The following is a 13,533-nucleotide window of genomic DNA, read 5'->3' as shown; positions in this document are numbered from 1 at the left end:
ATAATAATCTGTCACATGAGTAACTTAAAATCAATGAATGAATATGATCCTCAATATTCCCTAAGACTAGAGTAGAATTTCCTTTAAACGGATAGAAGGCTATTTTCTCCGACGACCTTTCCCCAGGTGATAAGATGGAAAGTTGGAGAGAGAGCAACATGCACTGTTCTCCCACTTGCTCTTTTTTTTCCTTGTCATTTATTCTTCTTTGTCATTTGTTGTAGGACAAGAAATCTAACAATGACAGGACTAGATTAACCTATAAAGTAGGTGGTCCTTGCTAATTATTCCATGCATAAATGAAGATACTTATTTTGCCTTTGCCCTAGTCTTAAAATTCAATGAATCAACTCAAAACCCAAACTGAGTTGAGTTAAATTAACTCAATTGGTTTTGAGTCAACCCAATGGAAATGATACCATTATTTATTTCTCTTCTATACTATACATCACTCGAACAGCTTTTGGTCAATTTTACCTGACAATTAGTCAAAAAGGGGAATAAACTTGTTGAAAAAAATATAGGAATAGAGGACCCTTCAAATGAGAGATTATATATGTGTGTGTGTGTGTGCCTGTGTGTGTGTGTAGCCAAATGCTTAGCTGTGCACTAGTTCTCACGAACTCTTGTGAGAACTTTTTGAGAATTCATCATATGTGAAGTTAGTCCAAAATTTGAACCGTCTACATGATGTAGCACCTCATGAATCCTAGGGCCCAACTTTTACTTTGATCCAGTTTCCTCTTTTGATTTTCATCTCTTTGTTATGACCTACTTAGACTTTTAGATCAGGATGAAAATTGGTCGTTAGGGTTTCATGGGATACCACATCACATGAGCCGTTCGGAGTAGAGGCCCATGACACATGTGCGAAGGGCCTTCGCACATGTCTGCATGTGAGCATGCCTCTACATATACGTGTGTGTGTGTGTGTCTCTATATATATATATATATATATATATATATAGAGAGAGAGAGAGAGAGAGAGAGAGAGAGAGAGAGAGAGAGAGAGAGAGAGGAATGCTCACCTGCACACCTTTGCGCGCATAGTGTCTTAAGCACAAAATTCAAATAGTTCACATGACACGTCACTACTTGAAACTCTATGAGCCCAATTTTCAGCCTGATCTAAAACTCTAGTGCTCCATAACAAAAAGAAATGCAAATTAAGGGAGAAAACTATTTCCTTTTGTCATGCCCCACCAGAGTTTTGTATTGGGCTAAAAATTGAGCTTGTGAGGTTTTAAGGGATGCCGCGTCACATTGACTGTTCAGATTTGTGCCTAAGAGAAATATGAAAAGGTACGCACAAGTGCTCAGGTAAGGTGTGCATGTGAGCATTCATTTGAATTCTTTCTTGATGGCTTTATTTATTTAATTTATATGCATGTAGCCAGCACTTGAATATTACATTCTTTTCTACTGCCTTTTAAAAAAAAATAATAATTGTGCACTACTCTCTCAACATACCCTATTGTGCTAACCATTTTTTTAATTTTTTTAATACACATGCACACACACCCGGACACACTCACGCCTTAGTGGGATTTTACCACCAATGGATACTCAACCCTTGACCTGGTGTTGAAACTCCTAGGAGTCTGCCACTGGACCAAGAGTAAGGATCCCTATAATGCTAACCATAATACCATATTAATACTCATTTACATTATCCACGTGAATGAGGAAGCCCATCAACATGTGGCACTGCATGTGGTGATGTTGCACATGGGTTTAGGGATCCAAGCTGTTCATCAGGTGGGTCCCACTTTATAGATGCCTTTACTAAGAACCAGGCTGTTATTGACCATGTGGGCTATAGTTTACAAAATAACACCCTTGGATTTTAAAACTCATGTCCAAAGAGTAGGATAATGTTTAGTTTTATGGGGGTAGGAAGAAACATAGAGAAGGGAAAAGATTTATTCCACGACCATTCTCTTTACAATACATTTATTTCTCTATCACATCATTACAAATTTATAATGAGGCTAGCTAATGTACCAATATGACAAACCTGTCCAAGATGAGAGCACTCAATCAAGCGGGACCCTCCTAGATATCCTGGCCTAAAAAAAATCTGGCCAGTCTACCCCTTTGACGGCCCACAACTTAGCCGTTGCATTCGTTCATACGACGTCGTGGCCCACCTGTAAGCAAAACTAAAAGTCAAGGAATCTACATAGTGTCGCCTAACTGATGGACTATAGCTAAGTGTGCCCACTTGCTTTTCCTTCTTTTGTCACGTTTTCTGTGGTCCAAGTGTGGAAATTAGCTTCGAAAGCTACTGAAGCATAGAGGTAGCAAAAAGTATAGATTATAATACTTTCTTTATCAAACATTCTCAGAAAAAGTAAGATGTTATTATAGTTTAATTGATACTAAGGTCAGGTGTGCCGCGAATCCCTGTCCACTTCTCCTACTAACTTAAGACCTTTGGCTGAAGAAATGCATCGGGATTCCATTGTTTCATTAAATCAATTGGTTGTTATTGTTGTGGTAGTGGTTGATATTGTTGTTGTTGTCACTGTTTCTTTTACATACCTCTTTATTTATTTATTTACGGTCGCACTCACATCTCATGCACACCCACACACTCACACCATAGTGGAATGTCACTTAATGGACACGTGATGGAGATTCGATGCCATAACCTTCAAGCGTACCTGATTGGGAAGATATTACTGATGTCTCGACGTAGCCGACGAGAATCTTGATCTTCCGCACCTAACAGGCTGACACCCTTAGGAGAACCTCTTAATAGAACTAGGGTTTTTTCTATTGTGTTAGTGAGAAGACCAAGACATGTATTTATATAAAAGATGGTTAAAGAAGCTTACCCATCACACTTATCTCATTTATAGTCTTCACACCATAAGTTTTCATATCCAACTTGATAACCATGTATAAGGACTACGGTTTAAGCGTCCCACCCCAAACTTATTTACAATGATTACAATTGTAGTATAGGGCTCACTGAATCAATCAATCTAAATAATCGAATAGTATAATCTAAATCGATGATCATGTATGGCTCACCTGGTAGAGTCTTATACTCGAATCTATGACGTTGTGTTGAAACTATTGTGAGTCTACCACCAAAGCATGAGTAAGGACCCTTGTTATATACCTCATTTCACTCATGCACTTATTCATTTTGGTACCACTTGTATCTTAGAGGATTTCTATAAAGAGATTTTTAGAAAATATTGGATTTATTTATTATGCGTTTTAGGTCTAGTTAGGCCGAGTTGTTGGGTGAAGTTTCTGAATTATGGAGCTATCAAACCTGTACTAGGAGTGATATAACATTCAAGGGAGGATAATGGACTTGCTACCAAACGACAAGTAAGGACAAGAACGTCATTGAATGGAATCCACCTTTTTACTAGAAAAGAAAGGATCAATGGTCCAAAAAGTTCAAAATGGTTAGGCTAAAGACAAAGATCTTTTTGTCTTGATTCCCCTTTTTTCTTAGATGAAGACCATGCATCCACCTCTTGTCTGGAACACATGTCAGTCTGGTCCAACCCTCCAATAATGAAGCAAAACTGCAAGACGGAGTAGTTTCTCGGTACACACGCAGGCATGAATTGTACACGTGGCATACATTTAAACCACAAAAGAAAATTTTGGGCCCACTGTAGAAGGGATATATCACTTGATCAGATTTATAAGGCTATTTTGACCCCTGATCAATGGAAATTTATATGTGCGAATTGGATGGTTGAAAATTCTCTATATTTACTGGCCACAACAGACGTCCACCGATCGGCTAATCAAAATAGTATGGCAAAAGGAATTTTGGGTTTTAGGTAGCCTGAATTGGAGATCATGATTTGGACGGTTGTGATCTTATTTACGTGTGGAACACTAGTACAATTTTGGTGTGCATGTGTATGGACTATGGAGAATCGCACTTCGGCTCAGATCAACCGATCTAGTTCGGTCGACATGAGAAATGTGAACGGAATCCCGCGAGTGGGATGGAGAAGGGAATTGCTGCACGCGTGCCATGTTATACTGTGCATGTACAAGATCTGAACCATCCATCAGGGAGGATCTGATGGTGAACATTCCTCGAAGTTAAATAACGTATCAAATATGTACCATTGGTTTTCTAGCCGTTCATTTTTCCAGTGCACATAGGCTCAAAAATGAAGATTTGAGTGAATTTTGGTCAAGGGAATGATCTCGGTGGGCCCCACCTCATCGGGTCTTGTGCACGTGTGGAGAAATGCCCATTGTGCATGTTACTCCCACTTGTATACGGAAATGGATAATTTATAATTATGGCTGAGAAACATGCATGTCACGTGAATACATGCTAAGCTCGCAGAAGATGAGAAGTTTCATATCCATGCACATAGTAGTTTCACACGTGTGCATGCACATACCTCAATCCAAGCCATCCAATTTTCTGGGCCCACTCTAGGTTACTCCTGAAATAAGATTACCTCAACGATCTTATTGATGGACATTGGTTTGTTAAATTTGGGTTATTTGCTCTTCCACTTTAAAAATCCATATTTGTAGACTGCCCATTGACTTTTATTTTTTGGGTACTAATCAGTTATAGAGAACAACGATTTGGACGGTTTGGATTGAAGAGTAGATGTATTACGTGTATAGAAACTGTGCGCAGGTGTATGATCATGGTATGCCACTATGCCAGAGATACCGATAGCTCGAAGGAACAGATTTTGCGTGAACCCGGGCACAGAGACAGCCGGTGCCCGTGGAAATCGGATTGCGTACTGAGTAACTCAGTACGCTCAGTTGGGCCCACCTTGAATTTATGTGGTATATCCATGCCGTTCATCCGTTTTTCCATCTAATTTTAGGGGTTGAGCCCAAAATTGAAGTATATCCAAAGATCAAGTGGATCAAACTACAGGAAACAGTGGGGATAATGATTTCCACCTTTGAAATCTTGCTAGGCCCCATAGCTATTTTTATTTGTCATCCAACCTGTTAATAATATCATACAGACATGGATGAAAGGAAAACACAAATATAAGCTTGATCCAAAACTTCTGTGGCCCCCAAGAAATTTTCAAAGGTGGAAGTTCAAGACAACTTTTTCCCGTGGTGTGGTCCATTTGAACATTTTCTGTGCTTCATTTTTGGGTCAAGCCCTAAAATTATCTGGGAAAATGGATGGGCGAGTGGATAAAATACATAAATCATGGTGGACCTCACATACCAGTCACTAGGCAATCCGTTTCGGAGCGCGGGCTGTGTGGGGCCATAGAGATGTCCGTGACAAATCCACTCCGTCCAACTGTTTTAAAATACCACAGTAGGATAGGATTCTAAAAATCAGACAGATCCAAAACTCATATGGGCCATACCACATGAAATAGTGGAGATTGAACACCTGGCAGTGACAGAAGTTTTGTATAGGATAATATTTGTTCCTACAGTTTATCTGAGGTGTAATAAGTCAAGGAACGGTTTGGATGGCATATAAACATCATGTTCAGCTCCAGGAATATTTCAACGGTCTACGTTGTTGTTCCCACTATTTTGTTGGTGTGGCCCACCTGAGTTTTGGATCTTCCTGTTTTTTAGAATCCTGTCTTATTGTCGTCTTTCAAAACAGATGAACCTCCCAAATACGAATCTTCACATATGGGAAAACGACTGATTGAGTGCACAAAGAACTGATGAAGCTTACTTGGAGATCAAACCATCTAACGGTCCAGATTGTCATTCTACACCCCGAGAGGAATCAGATGGCGAGATATTTTAGGAATCTCTTGAATCACATCCGTTCTTGATTGAAATCACAAGGGTCAAATCAGTCATTTTCTCAAAGTTCCCATCAGGTTCACGTCTGTTAAAACCATATACTATATTCCACTAGTATGGAGATTTTGAACTCTTTATAATGCGTTCCACACAAACACATTGCTACTGTGTATTGGAAACAATGGCTGTCCAACACTCCCTTGAAGTCTCCAATGGTTCCTGCAACGACGACGAGGACCATCTGATCAGAACTGGTAAATTCCATCCGAATCTAGCCCGTTCATCTGTTCTGGACACCACCCATTTCGTTTACTTGTATAATTTACATGGCCTGGTCACTATATGAATCTGATCAGGAACGATATGGACCTGCATCGCTCATATAATAACGGCGGTCATTGGATCTGGTGTGCTGTCGCTCGCATGGAGCACGGCGCAGTTGGGCTGGATCGCGGGTCCGGTCTCGATGCTTTGCTTTGCCATGGTCACCTATGTCTCTTCCTTCCTCCTCTCAGACTGTCACCGGTCGCCAGATCCTGTAACCGGAGCACGGAATTACACTTACATGGATGCTGTTAGGGTGAACCTTGGTATTAAAACACAGACCCATGTTTTCATTTTGATCATTTAGGCAGCGTTTGGATGCGCTAGTGAGTTGAATTGCAATTAGTAGTTATATATTCCATTCACACTCGCACTGCTGTAATTTGGAGCCTGAAACTCATCATGAATGAATAGTTTTTAATTTTGTTTTAGCTGTTTCTGCTTTATTGAGCTGATGATTTTTGTGATTCAATTTGTTTGTTGCGCATCCAAACGCAGCCTTATCTACTTGAATTTTTGTTGTTGTTAGGAAGGGTAGATTGTTTCTGTAGCTTCTGTGATTTGTTTGATGGTAGTTCAGGTAGAAAGCAGACATGGGTCTGTGGGTTGCTACAGTATCTGAGCATGTTTGGGACTGGTATTGCTTATACAATCACTACTTCAACTAGCATGAGGTACTTCTTCTTAAAGCGAAGAGTCCTGCTCTGTCTCTACTTGAAGGAGTAGGATTTCCAATTGTACTCTGGCCGATTGTGGCACATATACGCGATTCAGGCCGCTCATCAGGTGGGTCCCACTGTGTTGGCTCGAAAATTCTAGCCAATTCATTTGTCGGACATGTCACAAGTGGACATTTAATGTGGACTGATGGACATTCGGTGCGGGGCCCACATGATGAACAGCCACAATTACACATGTTTGAGGTTAGAAGGATTTGAGATCCTGCACTGGTAAGTAGTAGCCATTGGCATGTACTCCATAAACACTTCTATTAGGAAAAAAAATGTTATAAAACCTCACTTAATTATGTAAATTACATCATTAACGGACTCTGATGAATTACCAAAATGCCTCTTGATCATGTTTTATTAATCAATAGTGATTAGTTTTAGCCTAATGAGATTCTTTAATTTTCTTAAAACAGGGCTATCCAGAAATCAAATTGCTACCATAAGAGGGGGCATCAAGCATCATGTTCATATGGAGATGGTTTTTATATGCTGCTGTTTGGAGGGGTTCAGATTGTATTTTCTCAGATTCCTGATTTTCATAACATGGAATGGCTGTCTATTGTGGCAGCCATCATGTCCTTTTCCTACTCTTCCATTGGCTTTGCGCTTGGGCTTGCCAAAGTCATAGGTATGTTGTATTGTTTCAGAACTGGATTTTGCATTGTTGGGTTGTTTGTACATTAGTTTCAGTGATCGAGACCGTTTACTTGGTGGACCCCATCTTGGATAGAGCATGCTGTGACAAACAAGGTATTCAAATCGGTTATGTAACAGCCGTTACAGCCGTTACGTAACGGTAATGATAATGGTCATAACCATTATGCATTATGGGGTCAAAACAGCTGTAATGGCCGTTATAGAAAAAACAGGCTGTAATGGACCTTAAGGGTCCCATAATGGTCCTGTAACAATTTTTTCAAAAAATAAAAAAGGGCCGTAGTGGCTGTTGTGGCCCGTATCATAACGGTAACAGTGGCGGCCGTTACAGCCACCATTACCATTTTGGAATACGTTGGTGACAAATACCTGGTCAAAAAATCATAGCCAACAGTTCCTGCTGGTTCAGCAGTCTGCTCTGATCATGAAACTAGGTATTTAGCTTCCATTTCTTTGTAATTGCAGGAAACGGAATGATCAAAGGTACTATTGCCGGAGTTCCAGAGTCGACATCAACTGAAAAATTGTGGAAAGTCTCTCAAGCACTTGGAGACATCGCATTCGCCTATCCATACTCCATAATTCTTATTGAAATACAGGTGATAAGTGTTCTAAGTTTGATAGATCATGGAAATTGAAAAAATCCTTAAACATGCCAATGTGAGACGTATTTGTGATATCCAGTCCACTCATCAGGCAGGTCCCACCTTTTATGTTGCCGCCCAAAATTCGGGCAGATCTAGTCATCTGGTAGGCCTCATGTGTATGTTGAATGTGGGCAGTTATCATTTTTTTAGTCCATTTCTTTTGTACATGTAGCCTAATAGAAGACTCTCGTGGCCATAAAAGTGTGGCCCGTCAAATGAACAAGCTGGATCTTGCAAATCTACCACGTTGGGGAGAATAGGATTCTATTGCATCTCTCTTTGGTGAATGAATAAGCTAAAAATGGGTTATGAACCTTTGAAAAATAATGAAGAATACTCTGAAGTCACCACCCCCCGAAAACAAGACCATGAAGAAGGCGTCAATGATCGCAATTTTCATCACTACCTTCTTCTACCTATGCTGTGGATGCTTCGGATATGCAGCCTTTGGGAACAACACACCCGGGAACCTCTTGACAGGGTTTGGATTCTACGAACCATATTGGCTCATCGACTTTGCTAATGCTTGCATTGTTCTTCATTTGGTGGGAGGATATCAGGTAATTTTTCTTTTCTTCCGAGTTAATATATAATTATATAATATAACACTAATCAATGGGCTGTTTGGGGTGAGGGATTTTGGTCCGGGATTTGTCAAATCCTTGGATTTCCCAAATCCCCATCCCCATAAATCAAGGAGATTTGGGGCGAATCCACATCCCCATAAAACTATCTGACTTTGCAATAAATGCTCCAAATCCATGGATTTTTAGCTTGTTCCCAAACAGTTGACTTGGGATAATCCATGTCCAAATCCAATGCAAATCAATGAATTTGACAAGTTCATGGATTTGCCAAACCTGTATTCTCACTTCTCTGATCTCAAACAGGACCAGTGAATTTGGTTGCACCAAATATAATGAAATTTCATGACTAGTCAGTCTAATATGGTGCAGAATTTCATGATATTTGTTGCAACCAAGTAGTCTTAATAAAACCATATAAATTATGGCCTGTTGTACAACTGGGCCTATCTTTCGTCGATGCTGATGGATCATATGGTGAGCCCCATCACAGATAGGGAACAGACAGAAAGTCTTCTCTTTAAAACAACCATCAGGCTGGTGGGACCCATTATGGATAAATCCATATACTAAAAATCCCCTAAATCCATATATCCTTTGTCGATGCTGATGGATCATATGGTGGTGACCCCATCACCGATAGGGAACAGACCGAAAGTCTCCTCTTTCGAACAACCATCAGGCTGGTGTGGATAAATTCATATACTATAAATCCCCTTAATCCATATATATTTCGTTGATGCTGATGGTGAGCCCCATCACAGATAGGGAATAGACCAAAAGCCTCCTCTTTCAAACAACCATCAGGCTGGTGGGACCCACTGTGGATAAATACATATACTAAAAATCCCCTAGATTAGAAGGTCCTCAGCATTAAACCTCTGGCCTTCCTTCAATTGAATATGGACGCTGTCATTTCCCTGCAACTACCGATGAAGGGCAAGGATCGTCCCATTGGTGGTTATTTAAAATTGGTCCTGGTGACAGTCTGACTTGCAAACTGTGGGCCCCACTTACAAAAACTGGAGCCCAGATTGCTACTAATTCAAAGCGCTGTCTCCGCATTTCTTTTGCAGATGTTCAGCCAGCCAGTGTTTGCATTTGTGGAGAAATGGCTTGCACAAAAGTACCCAAACAGTGGCTTTGTGAACGATCTCTACAAAGTCCAAATCCCATACCTACAACCATACCAAACCAACCTCCTTAGGATATGCTTTAGAACAGCTTATGTTGTCTCAACCACAAGCGTTGCAATGCTCTTCCCTTACTTCAATCAACTGTTGGGATTCTTGGGAGCCTTCAATTTCTGGCCACTGGCCATCTATTTCCCTGTGAAGATGTACTTTGTGCAAAGAAAGATTGGGCCATGGACTAGGAAATGGGTGGTCCTACAGACTTATAGCCTTGTGTGCTTGCTTGTGGGTGCGGTGGCCTTGGTGGGGTCCCTTGAAGGGCTTATTAGTAAGAAGCTAAGCTAAAGATTAGGTGGTCTTCTTATTTCATTTTTTTTTTCATTAACCAATGAGAGAAAATGGAGTTTTTAGTTTTCAGTTTTTTTCTTTAAACATTAAGAGATGGATTTTAAAAAATCGTGGGGTTTTAATTTGCAAATAGAATGCGATTAGTCACTCATTATTTTGGCTAGTGGCAGATGTAAAGGGATTGTTGCTTGAGGCCTGTATTGGGAAGGTTTGGACATAAACGATTTGTAGTTTTATTTCTTGTAATTGGAATATTGTAAAATGGGATTTTGTGGTAAGATAATTGTATTTAAATCCTCGCTTACTAGATGAGTTTTGTGTTAATTGTAAAAAAAACCATTTGGTATAAATTTGAAAGAAATAGTTAAGAATGGAGTCAGTTTTCTAAATGTTTTTTTTTTCCCCTCATATTAACATGTAGAGATATGAACTCACTTGATGTGATGATCTAAACTCTTGCATCCCAAAAGTAGGTGCATGGGCCATCGGAAATTGAAATCCGGGCTCTCTCTCTCTCTCTCTCTCTCTCTCTCTCTCTTCGACTTATTTTTATGTTCTGACTTCAATGGCTCTTTCGGGCGAGGACTTTCAGACAATTTCCCCAATAAAAGAAAATATATAACTTGTCATTTAAATGAACCTTCTCTCCTATTTCATTAGTCTCCCATTGGAGCACCTAAGTGCTCACTCCTATTTCATTAGTTTCTCCACATTTCTTTTGCAGGTGTACAGCCAACCAGTGTTTGCATTTGTAGAGAAATGGCTTGCAGGAAAGTACCCAAACAGTGGATTTGTGAATAATCTCTACACAGTCCGAATCCCATGCCTACCACTATACCAAATCAACCTCCTTAGGATATGCTTTAGAACAGCTTATGTTGTATCGACCACAGGCATTGCAATGCTCTTCCCTTACTTCAATCAGGTGTTGGGAGTCTTGGGGGCCTTCAATTTCTGGCCACTGGCCATCTATTTCCCTGTGGAGATGTACTTTGTGCAAAGAAAGATTGGGCCATGGACAAAGAAATGGGTGATCCTACAGACTTTTAGCCTTGTGTGCTTGCTTGTGAGTATGTTGGCCTTGGTGGGTTCCTTTGAAGGCCTTATTAGTGCCAAGATAAGCTAAAGATTTAGGTAATCTTTTTTCCTTTTTTCATTAGCCAATGAGAGAAAATGGGTTTTTTTTATTTTTTTTAATTGGATGGAGTTTGAAAAATGGGGGATTTTAATTTGCAAATAGAATGAAATTAGTTGCTTAAGTATTTTGGTTAGCAGCGGGATGTAAAAGGATTACCACTTGAGGCCTGTTTAGGAAGGTTTGGATAGACAGGATTTGTGGTTTTGTTTCTTGAAATTGGCATATTGTAAAATGGGATTTTGTGGTAAGATTAGTTGTCTTTAAATCTTTGCTACTAGGTGGGTTTTATCTTAACTGTAACAAAAATCATTTGGTATAAAATAGTTAAGAATGGAGTCAATTTTTTTTTTTTTGTTTTTTCTTTTTCTTTCTCCTCCTCAAGGGGAGTGGATTAGGTGAGACCCCCATCCCCTGAGGTGAGTGGGACCCCTGATTGTTGGGCTCGCAGTGATGTATGTGCCTTAAATCCACACCGTCCAACCATTTTGAAAGCTCATTTTAGGACATCATCCCAAAAATTAAGCTGACTCAAATATTAGGTGGACCACAGCTCAGGAAACAGTCGTGATTGAATCCCCTACCATTAAAAACTTCATGGATTCCACTGGAATGTTTATTTGCCATCCAACCTGTTGATAAGGTCACAAACACCTGGATGAAGAGACCACACAAATATCATTTTGATCTAAAGCTTTTGTGGCCCATGAGAAGTTTTTAATGAATAATCACCACTGTTTCCTGTACTATGGTCCATATTCCAATTACAATGGACCCACAATTAGGGTCCCACCCAGCTAGGTGGACCCGGGGCCTCACCTATTCCTCTCCCAACCTGAGAAGATACGAACTCACTTGATGTGATGATCTGAAACGCTTGCAACCCAAGCATAGACCATTGGTAATTGGAATATGGGCACCTTGATAACATGGCCTTAAAAATTGGACTCTCTTCTACTTATTTTTATATTAGGCTTTGATGGTTCTTTCAGCCCACTCACTCCAATTCTCATGATTCTGGTCCTATCTTGATTATGTTTCTCTCTTATTCGACATAAACACGGAACCAAATGAAAAAAACAAAAACAAACAAAAAAAAAAAAAAAGAGGAAAGAAAAATCTTCCCAAACACAGTTTTCAAAAACAGCTTTGATCTCATCAAAGTAGGCAGGGTAGAGCCTTGATGGAAGAATGTGAGTAGGTCTTGGACATTTTGTACTCCAACAATAAGTTTTCATAGACGGAGAACCTTGTGAGTGGTATTCCAATGACACGAAAATATAGCAGTGTCTGTCCTACAGTTTATATCTCATTAGAATAAGAATAAATAAATAAATAACCTTCAATGGCTAATATTTTACCTGCAAAAGGCTTCTGCGCACCACCTTCTCTGTAGATGCCTGTACCAAAGTTTATTGATCATGTGGGTTATAGCAAACTTGTGCAAGATCAGAGCACTCAATCAAGTGGGACTCATTGAATAGATATCCTGACCAAAAAAATCTGGCCAGTCTACCCATTGGATGTAACCGTTTCTTTTGTTTTATACGATGTGGCCGCCACATAGATAAGCAAAACTGTGAGATCTTTTTGCAAGAGAATCTTTATAATGTAGCCCATCTGGTGGACTAAAGCAAAGTGTGCCCACTTGCTTTTCCTTCTTTTATCACATTTTCTTTGGGTCCAAATCAAGAAATTAGATTTGAAAGTTACAAAATCATAGAAATCGCAAAAAGTATACATAAAATACTTTCTTCACACGACATTTATAGATAAAGCAAGATGTTGAGGTTGACATGTTTAAACTTTTAATTGGCACAAAACAGAGGTGTGCAAAATTTTGGTGCACAAAACTGTGGGGCCCACCATGATGTATAGATCATTTTCATGCCGTCCATCCATTCCATACATTTTATTTTAGGGCATGAGCCCAAAAATGAGGTAGATCTAAAGATCAAGTGAACCATAACAGATTAAAAAGTGAGAATGGAACTCTTATTTAATAATTGCTTGGGGACTACAGAAAGTTTAGATCAAGTTGATTGTTTTGTTTTCCTTTTATCTCTAATCTTATGAACAGGTTGGATGACAAATAAACATTAGTGTGGGCCCTAGGAAGGCATTAACTTTTAAGGATTGAAGTCCTCTATGACCACTTTTTCATGAATTATGAGTTGTGGATTTTCCTCATTTTTTGACGCATATCCTAAAATGAGCACG

The 13,533-nt window shown here is 39.6% G+C and overlaps 1 protein-coding gene across 3 annotated transcripts in view; it reads left to right on the top strand.

The window, feature by feature from the left end:
- The window catches only part of LOC131257785 (probable amino acid permease 7), a 36,358-nt gene extending 24,695 nt beyond the window's left edge, over positions 1-11,663 (top strand). Inside the window, exons 1-7 of one of the 3 annotated variants that reach the window (XM_058258677.1) lie at positions 5,852-6,008; positions 6,111-6,344; positions 6,659-6,752; positions 7,223-7,437; positions 7,932-8,065; positions 8,446-8,673; positions 10,903-11,663. In XM_058258677.1, coding sequence (XP_058114660.1) covers positions 5,894-6,008; positions 6,111-6,344; positions 6,659-6,752; positions 7,223-7,437; positions 7,932-8,065; positions 8,446-8,673; positions 10,903-11,304 — 1,422 coding nt within the window. In that variant the 5' untranslated portion in view covers positions 5,852-5,893 and the 3' untranslated portion in view covers positions 11,305-11,663. Of the gene's footprint in view, positions 1-5,851; positions 6,009-6,110; positions 6,345-6,658; positions 6,753-7,222; positions 7,438-7,931; positions 8,066-8,445; positions 8,674-9,773; positions 10,550-10,902 lie in introns of those variants that run through there. The other 2 variants (XM_058258675.1, XM_058258678.1) reach the window with 2 other exon arrangements.
- Positions 11,664-13,533: the final 1,870 nt, after the last annotated feature.

The sequence above is a fragment of the Magnolia sinica genome, chromosome 10, assembly GCF_029962835.1.
Source record: "Magnolia sinica isolate HGM2019 chromosome 10, MsV1, whole genome shotgun sequence".
Lineage (NCBI taxonomy): Eukaryota > Viridiplantae > Streptophyta > Magnoliopsida > Magnoliales > Magnoliaceae > Magnolia > Magnolia sinica.
The sequence above is the reverse complement of the archived record's forward strand: the minus strand, read 5'-3'. Positions and strand labels throughout refer to the sequence as shown.